The 21,748-nt window shown below is 42.5% G+C and overlaps 1 protein-coding gene across 7 annotated transcripts in view; it reads right to left on the bottom strand.

Annotated features, from left to right (window-relative positions):
- The window catches only part of NCOA2 (nuclear receptor coactivator 2), a 291,581-nt gene that overhangs the window by 106,619 nt on the left and 163,214 nt on the right, over positions 1–21,748 (bottom strand). For all 7 annotated transcript variants that reach the window (XM_062188377.1, XM_062188373.1, XM_062188378.1 and 4 more), the window contains 2 exons: positions 4,602–4,706; positions 2,536–2,708 (listed from right to left, as the gene is read on the bottom strand). In XM_062188377.1, coding sequence (XP_062044361.1) covers positions 2,536–2,708; positions 4,602–4,687 — 259 coding nt within the window. In that variant the 5' untranslated portion in view covers positions 4,688–4,706. The remainder of the gene's footprint in view (positions 1–2,535; positions 2,709–4,601; positions 4,707–21,748) is intronic.

Below are 21,748 nucleotides of genomic sequence, written 5' to 3'. Positions count from 1 at the left end.
TGATTGGCAGAGGGAGCAGCCGGGACACAGAACAAGGGAGGAGGCTCAGGCATGACTTACAAGTTGGTCTCGAACCCTGGCTGGCTGTCAGCTGCCACAGGAAATCAAAGCGGCCCAAACAGAGCTGTGAGTAGAGAGGAATGCATAGGCTGCACAGAATTTTCTAGCACCAGAAAAATTGTACTTCCTCCAAATGACCCTGCAGGGACAATATTAACAACTATCCCTCTTCTGCTTTCTACAAGGAAGATGTCACTGAAGATCCCAGCTAAAGAAAAAAAAGTGCCCTTCTTCCTACAGTGAAGAAGAAAACTGTTATTATCTGCTGAGTATCTACCCTGACACGTACTGGCTAAACGCATTTACGTGGCTCACAGATTCCTCGACAGTCACACAAACTGGGTGTCGCTGTGGCTGAATTCTACACAAGGAAACCGAGTCTCAGAGAGAGACAATACTTTGCCCAGGTTCAAAAAGTTCTTAGATAGCTCAAGGATTGACGCTTGGCTTCTGCTTTATTTGATTCTTCTTTTTTTTTTTTTCCAAACATTTATCAAACAAGGGATATTCTTAAAATATTAAACTCAGTTGAGAACTTCAAAGTCTATTGGCATTTTTTTTTTGTTTTTTGTTTTTTTTTTTTTCCTCTTGCTTTCATTCAGTGTTTAACTTTTGCTTCACTTTTCAAAACATGCTGCTTTTCAAATTAGGAGGAGCACCATTATAAGAATAAGACATGACAGGGTGTTTATTATTGCTGCTTCTTGGGTGGTTGTGGTATGCAGTCTTATGATTAAAACTGCAGTTAAGGTATGGCACAGGCCCAGCGTGACACATCTTAACGTGTCTTATGGTTTGAGGGGGGAATTACCAAGGTTTTGCAAAACTTTAAAAACTTATGCAAGACTTTCACAGGGGTGTGAACAATATAATTGTTTGAAAATGTAAAAGTATTATTTAACATGCAGTATTCACAAAACTGAATCATTGTAAGACCTTAGAAATCTGAAGCAAAAAGCTTAATGGTTTCTCTACGGCAATGCTGTCAGCAACCAGGAAGACACAACTTCAAAGAACTGTAAGCTTAACCAATTATTTTCCTAAGAGTTGTAGTTGTAGGAATATTTTACCCATTTGCTGATACCAAAAAAATAAAGAAACAGATGACAATGGAGTTTTTGACAACTAGTGAACCTCAAAGGGAAAAGACAGAGGAGAGAGATGACGGGAGTCTGAATCGCACACTGAAAAATCCCTTAGCTGGTGACCATGCTGATGGTGTAATCCTGACGGGAGAACCAGGAAATAGAGACCAGTTTTTGGAGCAGGTTAGTGTTAGGAACCGTGATGTGTATGCCTTGTGAATATTTTTAAGTTCTCAGAATATAGAGCTATGTTTGTGAAACTTTTATATAGCACTTAAGCTTAATAGTCTGCAAGAATATGTAAAATGCTATGATGATAATATGCTAATATGTAGCTAGGATTTCACAACAGACAGGAGCAGAAACAGTGTGAGGTTCAGATATCTACAAAGACTAAAGAGATTATTTTCCTAAACATCTTTTTTTTTGATTATTGCACAAGAGAGAGTAAAAAACATAAACTCTAGGAGATGCACCAAGAGACTGCTGAGTAATAAACTTATGATGTTCTTAAGCTTTTAAAAAGTACTCTACTAAAATAAGTGTATATTTAGAAGAAAAACTTTAGTCTGGTATCACTTTATTATATAATGTTCTTATATTCTATTAGATATCATAAAAGAATAAAATTCAAACCAACTAACAGGGGAAGCAAACACAACAGATACATGCATGCACCAAGACAATGTCCTTACATGTCTAATAAAGATTTGCTTTTTGGCACCACAAAGCCAAATGTCTTTTTTTTTTTTTTTTAAAGATAATTTCTTGATTTCTGTAGGCAAAAATACCAGAGAAGAGATGCACAAAACGACCTCAAGGAAAAAAGACAGCCACAGGAAGAAATTCGTCACGTTCTACATTTCATCTTCACAAAAGAATTTCTACTGCAGGCTGGAAGCATTCGCAACTGTTGTCACTCAGGATAGGAAATTCTCAGCCAGAGGCTGGGCCAGCAGAGGCTCACACTTAGGCAACGCTGCTGAGTACTGAAACAGGAGGTGGTTCACTTCCTTACTTCTGGTTTGCATTTCAAACTGGCTTGTCGCTTGCACATTATGATAGGCACTTGCTGCACAGGCTCTGAACACTGAAGGGCGACAGGAGGAGCAGGAGTGGGCGCCCGACTGAGCTGACCAGATGAAATGCTACATCACCCAAGCTCACCTCGGTCTCCGGTCTCCTCTCGTCAGGGAACAGCTGAATTTTATATAAAGCCTATTTATAAACCACTGCGAGTGATACTTGCATTCATCTTGCAATGTGACATCATTTCCTCATTAATAATTTAAGCATGAGAAATGGATTAAAGGGCCTCTGAAGAGACTTCTCACACAAGGAAAAGCAGAAACCAACTCAGCCCTCTAAAATGTTCATTCAGTCCTCTTACCTTGTTCTTTGATCTGACGAATTTGCTTCACAGTTTCTTTCAAGATTGCACATTTGTCAGGTTTGAAGTTAAAGTTGTCTATATCATTAAAATTTGCAAAAATCAACTCTGCAAGTTCTTCGATGTATTTGTTTTCCTGTTCACGGTTACGCTTCTCAGTGTTCCTTTTGGGACTAAAAAAAAACCAAAAAACAAAAAACAAAAAAACCACATTTTCATTACATTTTTTTTTTTTTTTACAGGGCAGAGTGGACAGTGAGAGAGACAGAGAGAAAGGTCTTCCTTTGCCGTTGCTTCACCCCCCAATGGAAAGAGCTACCCTGAAAAAGGATTAACAAATTAAACAAGTTCTAACACAAAGACAGCAAACAAAGTTACCTATATAAACAGAGAGAAGAACTTTTAGGGGAAAAGTCAATTTGTTCTAATATGTTGCATGTTTGTTAGAAAACCAGACTTTTCTCCCGCTTGTCATCTTCCATTTACTTGTGGTGAGTGTCTCTCACTGGGCCAGGCAACAAGGACTTGGACAATGCTTCTCACTACTGTGTTTAATACAGAGCCTGGCATAAGTGGGCATCAAACTGACGGCCACAGAAGTAAACAAATGTCTTAAGAAGGTCAGGGAGGCTACATTTATAAAACCTTGGGAATTTCTTGAAGATTAGTAAAAGCAATGGAACTTAACCTAGTTGCAATAGGAATAAACACATTTCAACAAGCTTTGGTAAAATTTGAAAAAAAAAAAGAAGAAGAAAAGAAAAAGAAAACCAATGTTTGTAATTTCAACAGGTCTGGCACCAGCCCAGCACGTAGGACTCCTGTCCATTACGGGTGGTATGACAGCCCGACAGGCAGGAGGCTGTGGTTTACCAGAAAGTCCTGGGGAACCTAGAGGCCAACACAGGAGCTAGGGATGGGGCTTTAGCAAGCCTGTTGTTTTGCGTGGCAACTAGAAGGGTGTACAGAATATAAAATATTGGCTCTTTGCCCTTTCTCTCCTTCCTCTGCTAATGACTTTTCCTAGCCTTCCTCCCTACTGCTTCCCTGTCTGATCTTTTTCCTGGCCATCGGAAAGAAGTAACTGTTTTTACATAACTTTTAAAATCATTTCTATGATTTAAAATATCAGAAGTGTGAAAAATCTCTCTGCTACCTTTGTTCCTATTTATCTAGCTCACCATCTACCAAAATGATGAACTCTTATTATCGTTTCCTGAATATCCTAAAATAATACCAATTTAGATTTTTATTTTTTTACTTTTTTATATAAATGGTAGTACTCCATAACATTTTCTAAACCTTGCTTGTTCTTTGTAACAATCTTTTTAGGAGGAAAATTTTTTCATATTAATCCATAAAGAATGTCCTCATTCCTTATCATAGCTGCATTGTCTTCCAGGGTCTAAGTATATCAAAGTTGTTTACACAGTTCCCTACAAATATTTTTCCTAATCTTTTGCAATTAGAAACAATGTTGCAATGAGGAACCTCTCTACATATATCATATATCATTTGCAAGTGTTAAAGAGTGTCATAGGAAAATTCCTAGAATCAGAGCTGCTAGTTCCAAGAGGATATGCATTTAACTATTCACACATTTACTCATAACACATGAGAAGTAACTTGCTCTAAAATATCTGTTTTATGCACTGAAGAGCCACAGTCATTGGTCTCAACTCAAGTAGATTTAACATTTCAGGTCATGAAAAAGCAAAACAAACAAAAATCAAACCCAGGATAAAATTAACAGCAAATCTTTTTATTATAAGATCTTTTGTCATTATAGCATTCTGTGATCTAACATAAAATAAAATGTAAACCTCAAGATTAAGGAATAAAGTGACTGTAAGAGTCAAACACAACAGGGGACTTTCCTCTTCTTGTAAAGAATAAAATTTGTTACTTATTTGCATATTTAAAATACAAGCTACTGCATATTTAAACATTTAATTGTTAAGGAGAAAAATTAAACCCAATATTCCAAATGGGAGTAAAATCAACAACAAAGAAGCAGGCATGTGGCTTTCAGAGCCAATACTGAGTCCCCTCGGCCAGACTCTCACCTGGGTCCAAGCTGGTCAGGACATTCCTTACGCTTTCTTGTCTCTGCCCTGGACGGGTCAGAGGTATTTTCTCCCATCCCACTCATCTTGAACACATATCAGCAACTGAAACAGAAAACAGGGAAGGAAAAAATGAAAATGCTGATGACAAAGCGTCTGGTCCTTTTACCAACAATACCAGAGCCTTGATTTCAATCAGAAATATGACAACAGTAATTCACACACTGTTTTGATCTATGTGCATGTATGATTTCTAATGAAAAACCATTTTTAAAAAAAACTTGCTTACAGGTTAAGTAAATGGGAAGGTCAACTTTTTTTTTTTTTTGACAGGCAGAGTGGACAGTGAGAGAGAGAGAGACAGAGAGAAAGGTCTTCCTTTGCCATTGGTTCACCCTCCAATGGTTGCCGTGGCCGGCGCGCTGCGGCCGGCGCACTGTGCTGATCTGAAGCCAGGAGCCAGGTGTTTCTCCTGGTCTCCCATGCAGGTGCAGGGCCCAAGCACTTGGGCCATCCTCCACTGCACTCCCTGGCCACAGCAGAGAGCTGGCCTGGAAGAGGGGCAACCGGGACAGAATCCGGCGTCCGGACCGGGACTAGAACCCGGTGTGCTGGCGCCGCAAGGCGGAGGATTAGCCTAGTAAGCCGCGGCGCCGGCGGGAAGGTCAACTTTGTAAAAAAAATTTATTTATTTATTTGAAAGGCAGATTTAGAGAGAGAGAGTGAGTGCACTTCTATCTGCTTGTTCATTCCCTAAGTGGCCACAATGGCCAGGGCTGGGCCAGGCCGAAGCCAGGAGCCAGGAGCTTCATCTAGTCTCCCAAGTGGGTGCAGGGGCCCAAGGAATTCGGCCATCTTCTGCAGCTTTTCGCAGGATCATAGCAGAGAGCTGGATCCCATATGGGATGCTGGCGCCCATTACAGGGAGCTCTCGTGGCAGGTGGTGGCTTAACTCATTACACCACAATGCCGGTCCCAAGGTCAACATTTTAAAAAGAACCAAGCATACTTCATTAGGCCCAAACTCTTTAAGCAGGAGTTGGATCTAATAGCATCATGAACTACAGTCTGCTAGTGCTGGGCTGGGGCTGCGAGCTTCCGGTTTCAGGAGAGATCTTGCACCCTAAGAAACTCCAGGTGTTGCAAAGGCTCCTCCCAGTCTCAGTGTTGGGTTGGCCAATGTGAACTCTGTGCTGCAATAGTCATTCAGGACAGACAGCCCCAGGAAGAAACAGAGCCATGACACTAAGGGCTGAGGGTTTCCAAGTTTACTCAGGTAGATCAGATACCCTTGTGGTGGCCTCAAGTTCTTGCCCAGGGCCTGGTAACCAGCACTCCTCAAAGAGGATCTTCTGCTTTCTAGGGAGACTCAGTGCCGGCCCCCTGCAGCAGCTGTCTCCCTGGATGTGCCACGCCGCACACTGCCCGGGGATGGCCTGGCTCACAGCCTGCCGCCCCGGACTTGCCTTCTCTCAGGGGGCTCTGGCTGCCATTACCAAAGGTCTTAAGAAGCACCCTCAAAATCAAGGGGCCTTTAGTGACCCCCAAGGGGCAGGCGGCCATCACTAGCTCCTGCCTCAGGCATTCCTTTCAGGAAGAAAACAGGACACAAAACTACAGAGACTGTGCACTGATCTACACTAGTGGAAACAAACACTGAGCGAAGCAAGCAAGAGCTAAAGAGCAGGAGATGGTGAAGCTCTAAATGACCTAAACAAAGATTCGGAGGAAAGTACAAAAGGTGCTTAATGACTGCTTAGCAAAAGGAAAAAAAGGCAACACAGTCCCAAAAGCTCAAGTCAGCATTTAAAACCTTTCCCAGAGCTCCAGTTCTCTGCTACTTCCCATCCCAGCAGTGTCAATCATCTTTATTTATTTGAGAGGCAGAGTTACAGACAGACAGAGGGAAAGACAAAGATAGAGGTCTTCCATCTGCTGTCTCACTCTCCAAATGGCTACAATGGCTGGAGCTGAGCCGATCCGAAGCCAGGAGCCAGGAGCCAGGAGCTTCCTCTGGGTCTCCCATGTGGGTGCAGGGGCCCAAGCACCTGGGCCATCTTCCTCTGCTTTCCCAGGCCATCAGCAGAGAGCTGGATCAGAAGTGGAGCAGTTGGGACACAAACCGGCACCCATATGGGATGCCGGTGCCAACGGTGGAGGCTTATTCCACTATACTACAATGCTGGCCCTGGTCTCCTTTACTTTTGAGAATGGCTTTTCTCCCCTTTTGGACCAGGAAAAAAAAAATCAGAGGGAAGGCCAAGTCAGTAGAAGACTGGGAACATAAAGAGGATGCCAGAGAGCAGCAGGCTGACCAAGAGCGGGATGAAGTGCAAGGTGGGCTGAAGACCTGACGTTAGACTACCCACTGTGTCATGGCCACATATCCAGCAGCTGCCTTCCATGAGCCCTGGGACACTCAGCCCTAGGCTCACTACACTCTCCTCTGCTCAATATTCTGATCCAACTCAGCAGCACAGTTTTTGCTTTTTTTTTTTTTAAAGAACCATTTGTAAGAAAAATGAAGAAGTAAGAAGTAGTGTAGCAGTTGCAGGAGACTGCACCAACTGTACATTTTCTTCAAGAGGTCACTTGCCGGGCACAGTTCTGTGCGCTGATGCCCAGCTTCCTGCTGTTGGGAGCAATGTAACCAAGTCCCAAGGTCCTGTGCTGTGGTCACAATTTTGGCTTGATAATAAGCCAAATCTGTACTTAGTAACTACTCACTAAGTACAGGGGTAATTCAAAAAGCTCATGGAAAATGCATATTATCAGAGCAAATATTCACAGACTTTTGAAAAATTGTTTGCATCAAAATAAACGTTTTAATTTCACTTTTCTATAAACTTTAAAAAACAGTATTTATTTATTTTTTAAGATTTAGCTATTTATTTGAAAGTCAGAGTTACACAGAGAGAGGAGAGGCAGAGGCAGAGAGACAAAGAGAGAGAGGTCTTGCATCTGCTGGTTCACTCCCCAGATGGCCACAACGGCCAGAGCTGTGTCAATCTGAAGCCAGGAGCCAGGAGCTTCTTCCTGGTCTCCCATGCGGGTGAAGGGGCCCAAGCACTTTGGCCATCTTCTACTGCTTTCCCAGGCCATAGCAGAGAGCTTGATTGGAAGTGGAGCAGCCAGGACTAGAACTGGCACCCATATGGGATGCTGGCACTTCAGGCCAGGGCATTAACCCGCTGTACCACAGTGCCAGGCCCCAAAACAGTATTCATTTATTTAGGGGAGGGAGGAGAGACATAGACAGATAAACAGAGCTCTGATCCTCTGGTTCAATCCCCAAATGCCCATAACGTCTGGAAATAGGAACACAACCTAGGCCTCACACACTGGGTAGCAGGATCCCAATCCCATGAGCCATCACTATTGCCTCCCAGAGCCCACACTGGCAGAAGCTGGAATTAGAAGCCAGAGCCAAGAGTCACACAGGGGCTGTCCTACGGAGCATGGGCCAGACCTAATGCCCAAGTCTCATGACATGGTTAGCCCTGTGACCATAAAAAGCTGCTTTACCTCTCACACCTTCACTGCCTCTTCTGTAAAATGGGGTCTCATCAGCATCTATGTACAGGACTACCGAGCAGGTTAGCAAATGGCAAGGGCCTCCTCATACATCAGCCATTCTTCCTCTAGCAGGGGTGGGAAGCGTCTGGCCTGCAGGCTGTATAAGGCCCAGGAAGTCATTTAGTCTGGCCCTGCCAAGGCGACCACAGTGAGGACTCAAAATTCAATAAATCTACAGCAGGCTAATTTCTCAGTTGATAATTTCATATGGGCCGCAAATGATGTTATAAATATCCAAACAGCCCTTGGCAGAAAAATGGCTACCTGCACCTATGTAGCTAAATAGGCACAGGTCAGGTGGAAGCAGCAGCAAGATCTGGACTACAGGGCTTCTGTGCTTGATTCCCTTCCTGTCACCCAAACATCACCATCCATTCAACAAAGACTGCCTGCCATCGTTAAGTGAGGCTCACGGCTCTGAGTCCAAGGAGAAATGAAGAAAATAGGGTAGGAGGAGAACTCAGTGTGAGGGTAAGGCACATCCACCCATGAGATGACTGTGGGGCACTCCTCTGTAGGGTGAGGGCCAAAGCCTGGCTGGGGAGGAGGCCCTGAGGAAGGTGCAGGATTTCACACGGCGGGAAGCGGAGCAGGGGCAGCGCACATGGTACTGGCGGAGAGAGGTTAAAGCAAAAAGCCCGATACCAGAATCCTTCTCAAATGAAACCTGCCAAGCATTCACTGTCAGGAACTAAGTAAGCCTCAGTTCTTAGGTTTCAGTCCTGAGCGTGTGAGACTGAACCTTACACATCCAGTCTAAGTGAAGCTGCAATGAACGACCTACGGAATCTGCACCCTGGAGGCAGCTTTCCATAAGTCATAAAAAATTAAAGTCATAAAAAATTTAGAGAAAGATTCGACAGGCAGAGTGACACAGAGAGGGAGAATGAGAGAAAACAGAGATTCTCCATCCACTATTCCCCCTTCACCCCACCAAAATGCCTGCAGCATCCAGGCTGGGCCAGCCTGTAGCCAGGAGCCGTGAACTCCAGGGGGGTTCTCTCATGTGGGAGGGAGGGGCCCAAGTCCTTGGGCCATCATCTGCAACCTTCCAGAAGCACTGGCAGGAAGCTGGATTGGAAGTGGAGCAGCTGGGCCTCCCACTAGGCATCCTGATACGGATATGGGTGTCTGAAGTGGCAGCTTAACCCTTTGTACCACAACACCTGCGCTCTAACATTTAACATTAAAATATAATCTACAGTATATAGCAAAATGCTCTAAATAGGAGGCAAAGTTTGATTAAGTTTTATGAGTAAAAAATGACTTTTTTCCCCTCAGAAGTCTCACCACGTCTACTAAAATGTACAGTACTATCAGAAAGGCCAGAAAGCTTTGGAGTCAGTGACTGTTTCACTTAGCAGGTCACACTTACCCAGCTTTGGGATTTAATGTGAGCATCAACATCAGGAACCTTCAGCTTTCCCAATGTGTATCTCCCAATAAGTTCATGCCTATGAGGCCCCATAAGCCAGGGCAGGGAGGGGAGCACACATTTCTGGTGTCAGAAAAACCTTCTGGGCAGACTTTACATTCCACTTGTACCTACCCAAGGCTGGCTTCCAAGGCACTCTACTTGTGTCTTTAAAACATCATTATTCTCTTGAAGTTACTTAAGCGCTAAGCAATGATATCTTCAGCAGATTTCTTCAAATTCTAAAATTTTCAGTTTTTTAAACATGATTGTTTCCTTATTTTTGTTTCTGCCACATATGTCCTCTTTGCTGAACAATTTTCCTGGACTATCTGCCACCATGTTTATTTGCAAGCAGCTTCTACACCACTAAAGGGAAGAAGGAGGGCAGGAAGGGAAGGGGTCCAGGGCCAAGGAGGGGAGGGAGAGGCAGGAGTGCCAACTGCCCAAAGTGGGGCAGGGTGGCGGGGTGATGAGGCTGGGGAATCCTGGAAGTGCCAGCTCAGAGGGATATCCCGTCTGAATCACTGCTGTCCTCCCAGGGAAAACAAAAAGGTCTGAGATGCAGAGAGAAAAAGGCAAAGAGGAGGAGTACTTTACGGCAGGTGCAGGGAAGGGAGGAGGGCATGGAAGGGGTGATGTGAGGTCCACGGTAGCACAGTCCTGGAGCAGACACGTGGATTTTTGCCCTGCTCCTTAGTGGGCGAACCAAATAATAACAGCGAGCCTCCTTAATGAGGTGCTCGGGAGAGGGGCTGTGCGTGCTCTCTGGATGACTGTCGCACACTCCTGGCGCCCTACCCAAGGCTTGGCTGGCTGGCAGCAAGCCTTAGTATTTCACAGAACAGGTGGCCCTGCCAGGTGAATCCCTCTGCTCAAAGTACTAGGCAAGGCAGGAGTGACGCAAATAAAAACCAGAGATCAACACAAAGATTCTTCATTGATAAACATTGTCTAGTGTAGGCCTACTTGCAGAAAAGTACCTAAGGTAAAATGAGCCACACAAGCAGAGACGTTTTAATGCATTCTTTTGAAAATCTAGGTGACAGAAAATACTGAAGGGATAGTATTGAGGGGCAAAATATTTTTATTTTGTAACCATTCCTAAATAAATAGTTTCTTAAAACCAATGCATGTTTTCAGTAGTCTCATGAAATAAAATAGATTGAAGTTGAATTTTAAATCTATCTGAAAGGCAGGAGAGAGAAAGAGAACATGAATACGAATGAAGGAGCCATCTCACCCCTGCGGGTTTGCTGTTCACTTCCCAAATGCCCACACCAGCTGGGGTGAGGTCATGCCAAAGGCAGGAACTCTACTTGGGTCTCCCACCTGGGCAACAAGGACCCGACTACTTGAGCCATCTGCTGCCTCCTAGGGTCTACATTGGTAGGAAGCTGGAACTGGAAGCAGAGCCAGGACTTAAACCCAGGCACTCAGATTTGGGATGCGGGTGTCCCAAGTGGCATCTTAACTGCTGTACCAAATACCCACCCTGGAATTAAAATTCTTGAGCATCTCATCCTCAATTCTGAAACTATTCAATATAAGTCATTAAAAAACTGAAAATGGTGCGAGTAAACTCCGGCTGTATCTGATGGTAATTATAGTCTTTGAGTGCAAACCAGTTTCTACCAGATGTTGGGGGTTGCAAAAGGACATGGCTGAAAAAGAAAGTTTCAATGTGTCCATTCTTACTATCTGTAACAAACAACACGATCTCCCTGCTTTTCACAGTGACAGTACATCCACCCTCACGTCCTCTGATAGCAAGTTCTGCGAGCTAGACAGTAGAGAAAAGAGTTACAGCCACAGGATTTAGTAAGTTTTGTTTTTAAAAACAACAGTATTCTGGGAAGAGTGAAGGATGTCATTTAAATTCTTAGCATAATGACAGAAAGCAAAAAATAAATGTCAGACCTGCAATAATTCAGAAATGCACTCTCCCTTCATAGAATTCATCAATATTTCTTAGAAGGTAAAAAGCTCTTGCTTGCGATACAGCCTTATACCATTAAGGCTAGTTAATCATCCAGAATTCATGTAAACGATAATGTGCATTTTATCTTTTATCAGCACAGGCCATCTTCCAAACAAGGTCTGTAAAACTGTCAGATTTATTATATGCTGAACACATTCAGTTAACAAATAAATAAGAAGAATACTCATGCTGTTGCTGAAACCCAAACAAAATAAAATGATCAAACATCGGACCCCTACTGCCAGCTCCGAGAACTGGTTTTTTGTTTTTTTGGTTTTTTTCCCCCCACAAGTCAAGCCCTCTCCGAAACTCCTCTGAGACGATGAAATTTCCCCAAGTAGAAGTGACACACGCAGAGCTGCTGAGAGGACATCTGTCTCCAACACCTTCCTGAGCGGGACTTTGCCTAATAAATCCCCTGGCTCCAAATCCGGGCCCAGAGAGGCCTCCCCAATTTCTTTTAGCTTCTTCTGGAACTCTCTTTACAAACACAGCCTGCTGCTCAACACGGGCTTTTTAGGACCAAGAAATGCTAAACAATAGAAACCTATTCATAAACTGTCACTTAAGCACGTCTCCATCTGTATTCTATTCTTCTCTCAGGGGCACGGTGGCTAGGATGCTCACCTCAATAGCTAAAGCTCCATTCACTCCCTTCTTTCCTACACGTTAAAACGTTTGCTCATTTCAGCCTCAAAGCAGTTTCTCCCTCACAGTATCCTGTGCTCCAGGCGGATCCTTTTACTACACAAAAGCAAAATCTCCGGGTCAGACTCTGAGAAGTCTAAAAAACATACTATCTCATGTTTAAACAAACAAAACATGCCTTCTTTGGCTACAGATGCCTGGGAAAGGTGGAATAAAGCATAGAGCAAGTCAAACCTTGGGAGTCAGAAAGATGATACAGAAGTAAAGAGATCCAACTGACACAGGAGGGCAATGCCCCCTTTGCAAAGAGCATTAATTGGCTTAAGTTACCCTGAACAAATATTATTTTGGTGATAACTGAATAAATCATCTAAAAAATTCTAAGTGTACAGACTATGTGAAAAGATGTTGTGGACTTATACAAGCAATGAAGCAGCACACAGGCCAACAGAACATAGAGAACTACATAGATGGACTAAATGCAGGAATGCGCACACACAGAAAACCAGACATTTTCTTCCCACTGGCAAACAAGCAATGCATTTAGCACAGGAAGAGAGGATGCCATACAATCTTTCAAACAAATGTTAGCTGGGACGATAACACATTATTTCCACTAATGGGCTATCACTTTCTACTAGATTGTAAGAACATTTTTAACATCATATTTACCTAAGACTGTAATGCTCCTTGATTTTTATACATAAAATTATAAACTTGCCTCACTTGTCTCTTTAGATTCAGACTCATAAAACTACACATTCATTGAGACACTGACAACAGTTAGGCTGCAACATTTTAGGGTACTCATTCCAAATAAATCCAGAATTAAAGGTATCTTATTTGGAAACAAATTCTCAGTTCAGCTTTACTAAGTTACAGCAACATATTGTATTCTAAAAATAATTGCAGTAAACCAGACAAAAACTACTCTCACTAAGATCAGACTTATCAATAATACAAAACTAGTTGTTTGCAGTTAGGTGCAGGACTCAAGAAAACAGCATATCCTACAACCGCCAAGTTTTCTGCCAGTGAAGGGGCTTTGGCACCTACCTTCTCGTGGGCTTGGTCCAGAGTACAGCAGTAACAGTGTGTAAACAAATGTTTAAGCTAAAAATTCCTTCCTTCTCAACATGCTCTGCTCTTAGATTTACTTTTATATAATGGCCTTAAAGTGGTATATCAGACAGTAACTAGAAGACATATTCCATTTTCTGACCGAAAGCCAATAATACTCATGAATTTTTTAGCTGAAAGACACTTCAGGATGCCACTGGGAAGACTGTAATAAACACATTAGGCTGCAAATGGGCAGCATCAGCTTGGTAACACATGCTGCAATAATCTAATAAATGGCTACATTCATGTCCACTGCTTGCACAGAAATTCTTCGGAAACATTTCCATAATCCATATCTCCCAGAGAAGGGGAGAACAAACTCTTCCAGTCTAGTCTTAGCAAAATTCACTGCGGAATAGGTAAGTGGCGGGGAGCTGCTCTAAACTGTCAGTACCTACAGGGGAACGTGTCTAGTCTGACATCAGCGGCTGCGATGGTTTCCGCTTTCTGAATTCTCATAGGCTAAGTTCTTTAACTCAGCCACTCACTGGGCTGCTTCTGCACCCACGACGTCAGCCGCCGCTGACATGGCCAGGAATAGCAGACGAGGCTTTAATAAGGCCTCCGCGAAAACATCGTGGGAAGAAGCTGTATTTCTTGCATAATATAAGCATTTCCCCTCCCCTCCAAGCCGAGTGTACTTAGTGTCTAGCTAATATTCTGAAAACCAGTTTTCACGGAAGGCTTAGCATTCTGGAAAGAAGTCATCAAACCAAGAATCACCATGCGGAGCTTGTGTTTGCTTCATAACTTGTCTGTATTAAAATCCAATGATCTTTATTCTGGAACCCATTTTAACTTTCTTTGTGAGATTAAAAACAAACTTTCTAATTTGTGGGCGAAGCTTACTGAAATGCCAAAGGCAAGACAATTTGTACCTACACAAGAAAAGGTTTTTTACAGTTTGAGTTGTAAAAAGGTTCTAAATCAAGAGTCTTCCCCCATAATGTAGTCTGTTTTGTTTTGCTGGATTTTTGGCTAACACATACCTAGTTCTTACTATGAGTTTGGCATTTTGTGCAAATTTCCTGGCTTCTAATCCTCACTTTGATATGACCTCTCAGACCTGTTTCCATAAGTAATTCTCCTAATGCACATTTAAGACAATAAATGACAATTTTTTTTTTTTTAGAGAAAGTTAGAAAACAGAAGGAGGGTACTTCAAAAAGTTCATAGAAAAAAGAATGAAAAGATAAATATATTTTGGTGCAAAAATCTGAAATGTATGCATTTTTTTCATAATGCACATTTCCATGAACTTTTTTGAAGACCTTTTTATTTTGTAATTTAATTTAGTAAACAGTGACTAAAAATATAGCAATACCATTATAAAATATATATAAAATATAAATAAAATATATATAAAATATAAAGTATTTCTTTCTTTTTCTTTTTTTTTCTTTTTTTTTTGACAGGCAGAGTGGACAGGGAGAGAGAGAGAGACAGAGAGAAAGGTCTTCCTTTACACCTTTGGTTCACTCTCCAATGGCCGCTGCGGCCGGTGCACCACGCTGATCCAAAGCCAGGAGCCAGGTGCTTCTCCTGGTCTCCCACGCGGGTGCAGGGCCCAAGGATTTGGGCCATCCTCCACTGCCTTCCCGGGCCACAGCAAAGAGCTGGCCTGGAAGAGGGGCAACCGGGACAGAATCTGGCACCCCGACCGGGACTAGAACCTGGGGTGCCAGTGCCGCAGGCGGAGGATTAACCTATTGAGCCGCGCGCCAGCCCCATAGTATTTCCTTCTGTAGAAATCATACATACTTTAGAATCCTTCATCCATTCATTCAACAAAGAATTAACATTTCGGGCACTGTTGCAGCCAAGACATTGGACAGGGAGCCATGTCGAAACAGAAAAACATCAATGTTCTTCTAAAGCTCAGGCTCCAGGGCAAAGAAGCCAGGTCTTAGTGAATGAGCAAAGGTGGTGATTAGAAGTAATAACTGGATAATTTCAAAGGTAAAGGTAGAAAATAATACAATACTATTTTATTAAAGACTGATTTATTTATTTGAAAGGCACACTGATAGGGAAACAGTGATACACACACACACACACACACAATCTTCTACTCCCTGGTTCACTTCCCAAATGGCTGTAACAGCCAGGAGTGGGCCAGGCTGAAGCCAGGAGCCAGGAACTCCATCTAGGTCTCCTATGTGGGTGGCAAGGGCCCAAGCACTTGGGCCATTATCCACTGCCTCTGAAGTACATTAGCAGGAAGCTAGATACATGCTACTTTAATTATTTCATTTTAACTTTAAAAATATATACATAATACCTACAATTAGGGCTTGTCTACTGTTTCCTCTTTTTGTCTCTTGTACATAGACCTAGAACTTCTAGATGTTCATAGATGGGTGCTGTGGCACAGCAGGTCAAGCTGCTGATTGGAATACCCGCATCCCATACTGAAGTGCCCGTTTGAGTCCTGGCTACTTCACTTAGGATCAAGCCTGCTGAAAGTGTGTCAGGGAGGCAGTAGATAATGGTCCAAATGCTTGGGCCAATGCTGCTCACACTGAAGACCCAGATGGAGCTCCAGGCTCTGGCCTGGTCCAGCCCAAGGTGTTGCAGGCATCTGGGGAGTGAGCCAGGAGATGGAAGATGCCTCTCTCTTTTTTCTCTCTTAAAGATTTATCTCATTTATTTGAAAGGCAGAGTGACAGAGACAGGAAAAGAGATTTTCCACTCACTGTTCCACTCCCCACATGGCTGTAAAGCCAGGGCTAGGCCAGGCTGAAGCCAGGAGCCTGGAACGCCATCTGGGTCTTGCACATGGGTGGTAGGGGCCTGAGCACTTGGGCCATCTGCTGCTGCTCTCCCAGGTGCATTAGCAGGGAGCTGGAGGGGAAGTGGAAACAGCTGAGCACTAAACTGGAGTTCCAGTATGGTATGCTGGCAAGCTACAACGCTGGACTAGGAAAGGTCTCTCTCAGTTTCTGTCTATCTGTTAGGCCTTTCAACTATATGAAGAAAAAAAAAAATCGGACACCACATTCTTAATAGAACTTACAAGATATAGATTCTTAATTCTCCCAGTCTATATGACTTTGAGTCTTATTTTCATGGAAACAAATCTATCTTTTCAAACTCATGTATAACGAGTTACATAATTTCTAATTAAATTATGCAATTACAATAACAAGCACAACTGGCATAAACCGGTTTGGAAACAAGAATCTGGCCTTGATGGCTACGAGCTGTGATGCCACAGCTGGGTGCAGAAGAATGAGGTGTACTAGAGTTGCTTGCCAGCCCGGAGCATCCAAAGTAGGGATTTACAGAGGGGAACGCTGATCAAGAGGATATTTCATCCTATCAGTCCACGAGAGGCTGAATAAGAAAATCAGAATTTATACAAAGCAGAACTGAAGGCAGAGGTCATTCAATCATTCAGCAAATATTATTGAATAGCATATGTGCCTCTCTGAGGGGTGACATCTGAGCAGAGAGCTTTCTAACAGAATTTCTTTATTATGTAATCACTAAGGCAAACATAGGAAAGGGTGTACAATGTTGCAGCTAGGAGCATTTCCTCCCTCTCCCCTCAACTGTGGGGAAGCCCTGGAATAGCAGGTATTATTTATGCCCTCGGGGCAAGTAATTTAATTAACCCCTTTGGAGCTTAGTTTCTTCATTTGTAAACCACAGAAATCATAATAGGCTTGCTAAAAATATGAAATATAGAGGGCACAGAAGTGTAACTGGCACATAGGAAGGGCTTATTTCACAAATTTAAGATATGATTTGAATTTAATAGAACATAAATCTCTACGAAACAGTCTAAGCTGATGGTGAATACAGTTGGAGAAGTAAATTAATTTGTAGGAAAAATTAGAAGAAAAATCACCAAAATATTAGCAGTAAACAATTTTGATGGAATTATGGGTGCAATCAATTTCTGCATTTTGCCAGACTTCTTCTCATTAACACATCAGATTTTCCGAGTTTACAGTAAGAAAAAAGGGAGATGGGAACAGGGAAGGAAAGGGAGAGGTTTTTTTTTTTTTTCCCTAAACAATCAGCTCTTTAGGATGCAAATTGTCAGCATATAAACTTTAGGGTTTCTTTTTTCAGGAAGACTATTGCATCAAGGTAAATCTATACTAAGAGGCACAAAAAATTCATGAATTCATGAAGAAATTAGGTCAGATCTTACTGATATTAGCAATGAAATATAAGTATACATAATTTCCTTTGGCAAATAAAGGAATATATTTTCACAATATCCAAAGTACCAAAACTGCATTATAACTATGTTAACTTACATTTCTCCCAATTTACACTAAGTTCTTCCTTTGCCCTTTATCTTTATAAGCTTTCTTAGGTTTCTTCTCACATTAATGTGACTCTTTTAGAGCAAGAAAATTAGCTCAAAGAGCTTTCCAGCTACTGTTACTAAAAAACATTCTTCTTCCTCCAACAAGAATGAGTGGCTCCCTCTTCCTGGTTCCAAGCCCCTAAGCTACATTCCAGCTAAAGGAGCACTTTTTCCTGTGCATCCCGAGCCACCCCTGCTTTCCCAGGAGGGGTTCAGGGCACGCCCTTCCTGTGCAGCCCCACACTGCTGTCTGCCACTCAGGTGGCTGGGTGTTGGGGATGCAACTTAAGAGATGCATTTCTTCCTCCAAACTTCCTGAGAAATTTTTTTTTTTTTTAATCTCCAGTGAAAACAGGAAAATAAAGTAGAGGTAAGACCTTTTAAGCATGAAGTACAGGATTGAAATCAAGGATGTGTGGCTACAGAGGATAAGGTTCCTACATGGCTACAGTCCTTCAGGCAGGTTAAGATTATGTTTCCTCACTAGGGTAGAAGAAGTGTAAGTAGCTTCCTGAAACACTTTTTTTTTTTTTAATTTATTTGAAAGGCAGAGAGACAAGATCTTCTATCTGCTGGTTCACTCCCCAAATGTCTACAATAGCCCAGCCCTGGCCAAAGCCAGAAGCTAGGAACTCCGTATGGGTGGGAGGCAGGGACCCAAGTAACAGGAGCTATCATCTGCTGGGTTAGAATTGGTCCAGGAGTAGAACCCAGGCACTCTGACATGGGATGTGAGCAGCCCAAGCTGTGGCTAATCAGCTGTGCCCCATACCTGCTGCTGAAATATTTTTGTATATGATCTCGTTCTCCATCATACTCTGTAAAAGTAGAAAATGAGCTAGCAGGGGAAAGCCTGGTTTGAGAGGCCCTCTTTTCTTTTTTCTTTTATGACACAAATTGCTATATATCTATTTTTGGTCAGATTGTAATAAATATATTGGCTGTTGTTTAGAAAAGAAAAAGCTCTGGATCAACAGAGGCCCTCCTCCTCTTCCAGACAAATCCAATGCAGTCTGTTAAAAATTAGCCTAATGAACATTTTTATTTGCAAATAACACATAACACATACCTCCAGGATGATTTACTGAGAGCTACTAGAATTTAGGGATTTATTTATAAAAATATGTTATTTGAAAGAATTACCTTAGACTCAAACATTTTATTTTTTTTTCCTCTCAAATGTTGAATTTCAGTATTCATCAAAGCTAACAATGCTGTAAGTTTATGAGAGATTACATCTCGGTTGCAGCTTCAGATTCGGGACGCTCAGCTATCAGAAGCACAGTCCCATAGAACCACTGGGACTGTGCAATGGAGCTGAGTCGGGGGGGGGGGGGGGGGGGCAGGAGCACAGAGCAGCCTGGCAAGCTGAGAGTGCAGAGCTGTCTCTCCTCTTCACTGCAGCAGGAGGGGAGCGACGGACGGCACTTTGTGGAGCTAGAACCATAACTGGACTCAAGAATGGCACCTTCTAATTATGCCTTCAATAGTTAAAACAAATTTAAACCCAAAAGAGCTTGAAGTGTGTTACAAACAATAATTTAACGGCCTAAATAAGGTGGTCCTGAATAGGCATTAAAAAGATGAAAACAAACTCCTATTTTATAATGTGCTGCTCGACCACTTTTTTTTCCTTTATTAGTCCTAAGATGTTTTTGCACTGAGAGAATAAAGAACAATTGTTTAGGAAAACCTGCACCCATGGATAAAGATCTGTAAGACTGCCGCACCTAATTTAGCCATAACTGGCAAGTAATAAGCATGCAATGAAACTTTAAAGACATTAAGATAATTGCTTGACACCTCAGAGACAACTAACTGTATTATATCCCTTCTGTCTGGTATCACAATCAAAAGGATAATAATTCATAAAGCTGAAATGCAAACCCTGGTTTCAGCTGGATTAGAGTGACAGAGAAAACCGAGCTAGCTCTCTGAGACAACACAGCACACTACATGTGTGTTCGTAAGCACAAACGTGACTCTCTGGTGTTTTCTTTTAAGCAAAGGTTTCAGAACCAAGGCAAGTGAGTATTAAGGCAAAAACACATTTGGATGACTTAGTTTTATGTAAGGTCATGTTTTCATTAACACAGGTCTCTTTTGATATTAAAATGTAACCTAAATTATGGGCTTTTAACTTAAAAATCTTTTTTCATGTATTTCCTTCTGGCTAGTTCAGCTGGGCTAATAATTATTGAGTAGCTGCTAAGGGCAAATTACAGTGTTCCAGGGACACTGCAATATAATCACTGGGTGAGAAGCAGAACTTGATCTCAGGAAATCTAAGACTTAGGAAGAAGATACAACGAACATGGAGAACAGTACGTAGGGAAAACACAGCGAGCTAATGAGGGAGAAACGACTTATTGTTGAGGGAAGACTTGGCAAAGGTTTTCGGAACACCAGAGCAGGGTTTTGGAGAATGGGTAGAATTGAGCAAAGGGAAGGGGAGTGGTAGTGAGCACACACAAGATGCCTTCGGGCCCCCAGAGCAGACCAGGTGATAAAGAGCGCAGCTAGGCGAGTGTGGCTACTGTGGCCAGAGGTCTGACAGTCTGAGTCCGGATCCTGCTCTCCTTGCCAGCCTCCTGCTGCCAGGGCTCCCTGCCAGGCTCTGCTACTGCTGCTGGCTGCCTCTCCTTGGGGCAGCACACACAGCGGCAGAACCGTGCTACTCCGTCACCTAGGAGCTGGAAGGCAGGCACTCTCTGGCTCTTCATCAGACCTCCTGAATGAGCAATCCTGGAGGGGGCGCGCAGCCCTCTGTCTAATGAGCCCTTGATACTGCCTACCCTGAAGTTCAAGAACTGCTGCCCTGAACTTTAGAAATTTTCTTGCTCCATCAGTAACTGGAAACAGGACTAACTCGGCAATTATCTTCTTCTCCAAGGGGGCAAGAAGGGGAGGGACAAGGCAGACCGCACTCTGTTCATTCGATTCTCTTATTTACCAGATATTCAGGTAGTGCTCACGCTGTATCGTCTGAAAGCCTCAAGTGTTAGAATGAGTAGTAGTTCCTGTTCATTTAATAAACCACGAACACAAGGAAAAGTTCTGGGTTGAAGTTAAGTCATGGAAAGCTACGTTGGGAGTGTTGTAAATGAGTGTAGGGAGGCAAGGCTAAGCACTAGCTAACAGGACCTTACAAAATGCCACCTCCTGCACGAGTGTGTGTATGTGAAATGTCCAGAGTAAGCGACGTCATAGAAACAGAAAGTAGGCTGGTGTTGCCAGGGGCTGGGGGGAGGGAAATGGGGAAGGACTGCTGATGAGTAAGGCTTTCCTTGTGGGCTGCCGGACTGCTCTGAGAGCAGATAATGGTGCTGGCTGTACACTTGTGAATGAGCTGAATACCGCTGAACCACACACTTTTTAGAGGCTGAATTTTATGTCACATGAGTTTAATATCTCAATAAAGCTATTTTAAAGAACAAAACAAAAACCCACAAGCTAGGAAGCTTGATGCTGACAACCTGGCAAAACTGTGCATCACGTAAATGGTCAGTTTGCAAGGATCCGGAAAACACACTGGGGATCAGCACGAGCATGGAAAACTTCATTACAATGTTCACCTCAAATAAATTTGTCATGTTCTTCTGCTAAGGGGATTAGACTTGGAATTTTATTTAAGTTTTTTGCTTAATAGAAGTAATATATGCCTTTACTAGGCAATCTAGAAAATACAAAACACTAAAGAATAAAAAAAGCACTTATTCTTCTCACCAAGAGAATCAGCAAAAACTTAACTCTGTATGTGTAATTTTATAGCTGTAGTTCTGTTTTCTCTCAATGTTATCCACTGAAGTTTTCCCATGGCATGAACTGTATCTTTATAAATATGATAAAATGGTTCTATAATATCCTGTACATGAATATAATTTAACCATTTTCTATGTTAACCATTTAGATTATTTATAGTAGCAAAAAATGGAAACAATGTTGTAATGAATATTCTTTACGTAAATCTTTTAAAGTCTTTTTTTTTTTTTATATATTTCATTTTACTTGAAAGGCAGAGAGAAAGGGAAACAGAGAGTTCTTCCATTTGCCAGTGTATCCCAGAATACCTGCAACAGCCA

The sequence above is a fragment of the Lepus europaeus genome, chromosome 4 (assembly GCF_033115175.1).
Source record: "Lepus europaeus isolate LE1 chromosome 4, mLepTim1.pri, whole genome shotgun sequence".
Lineage (NCBI taxonomy): Eukaryota > Metazoa > Chordata > Mammalia > Lagomorpha > Leporidae > Lepus > Lepus europaeus.
This window is presented reverse-complemented; position numbering and strand designations above follow the sequence as displayed.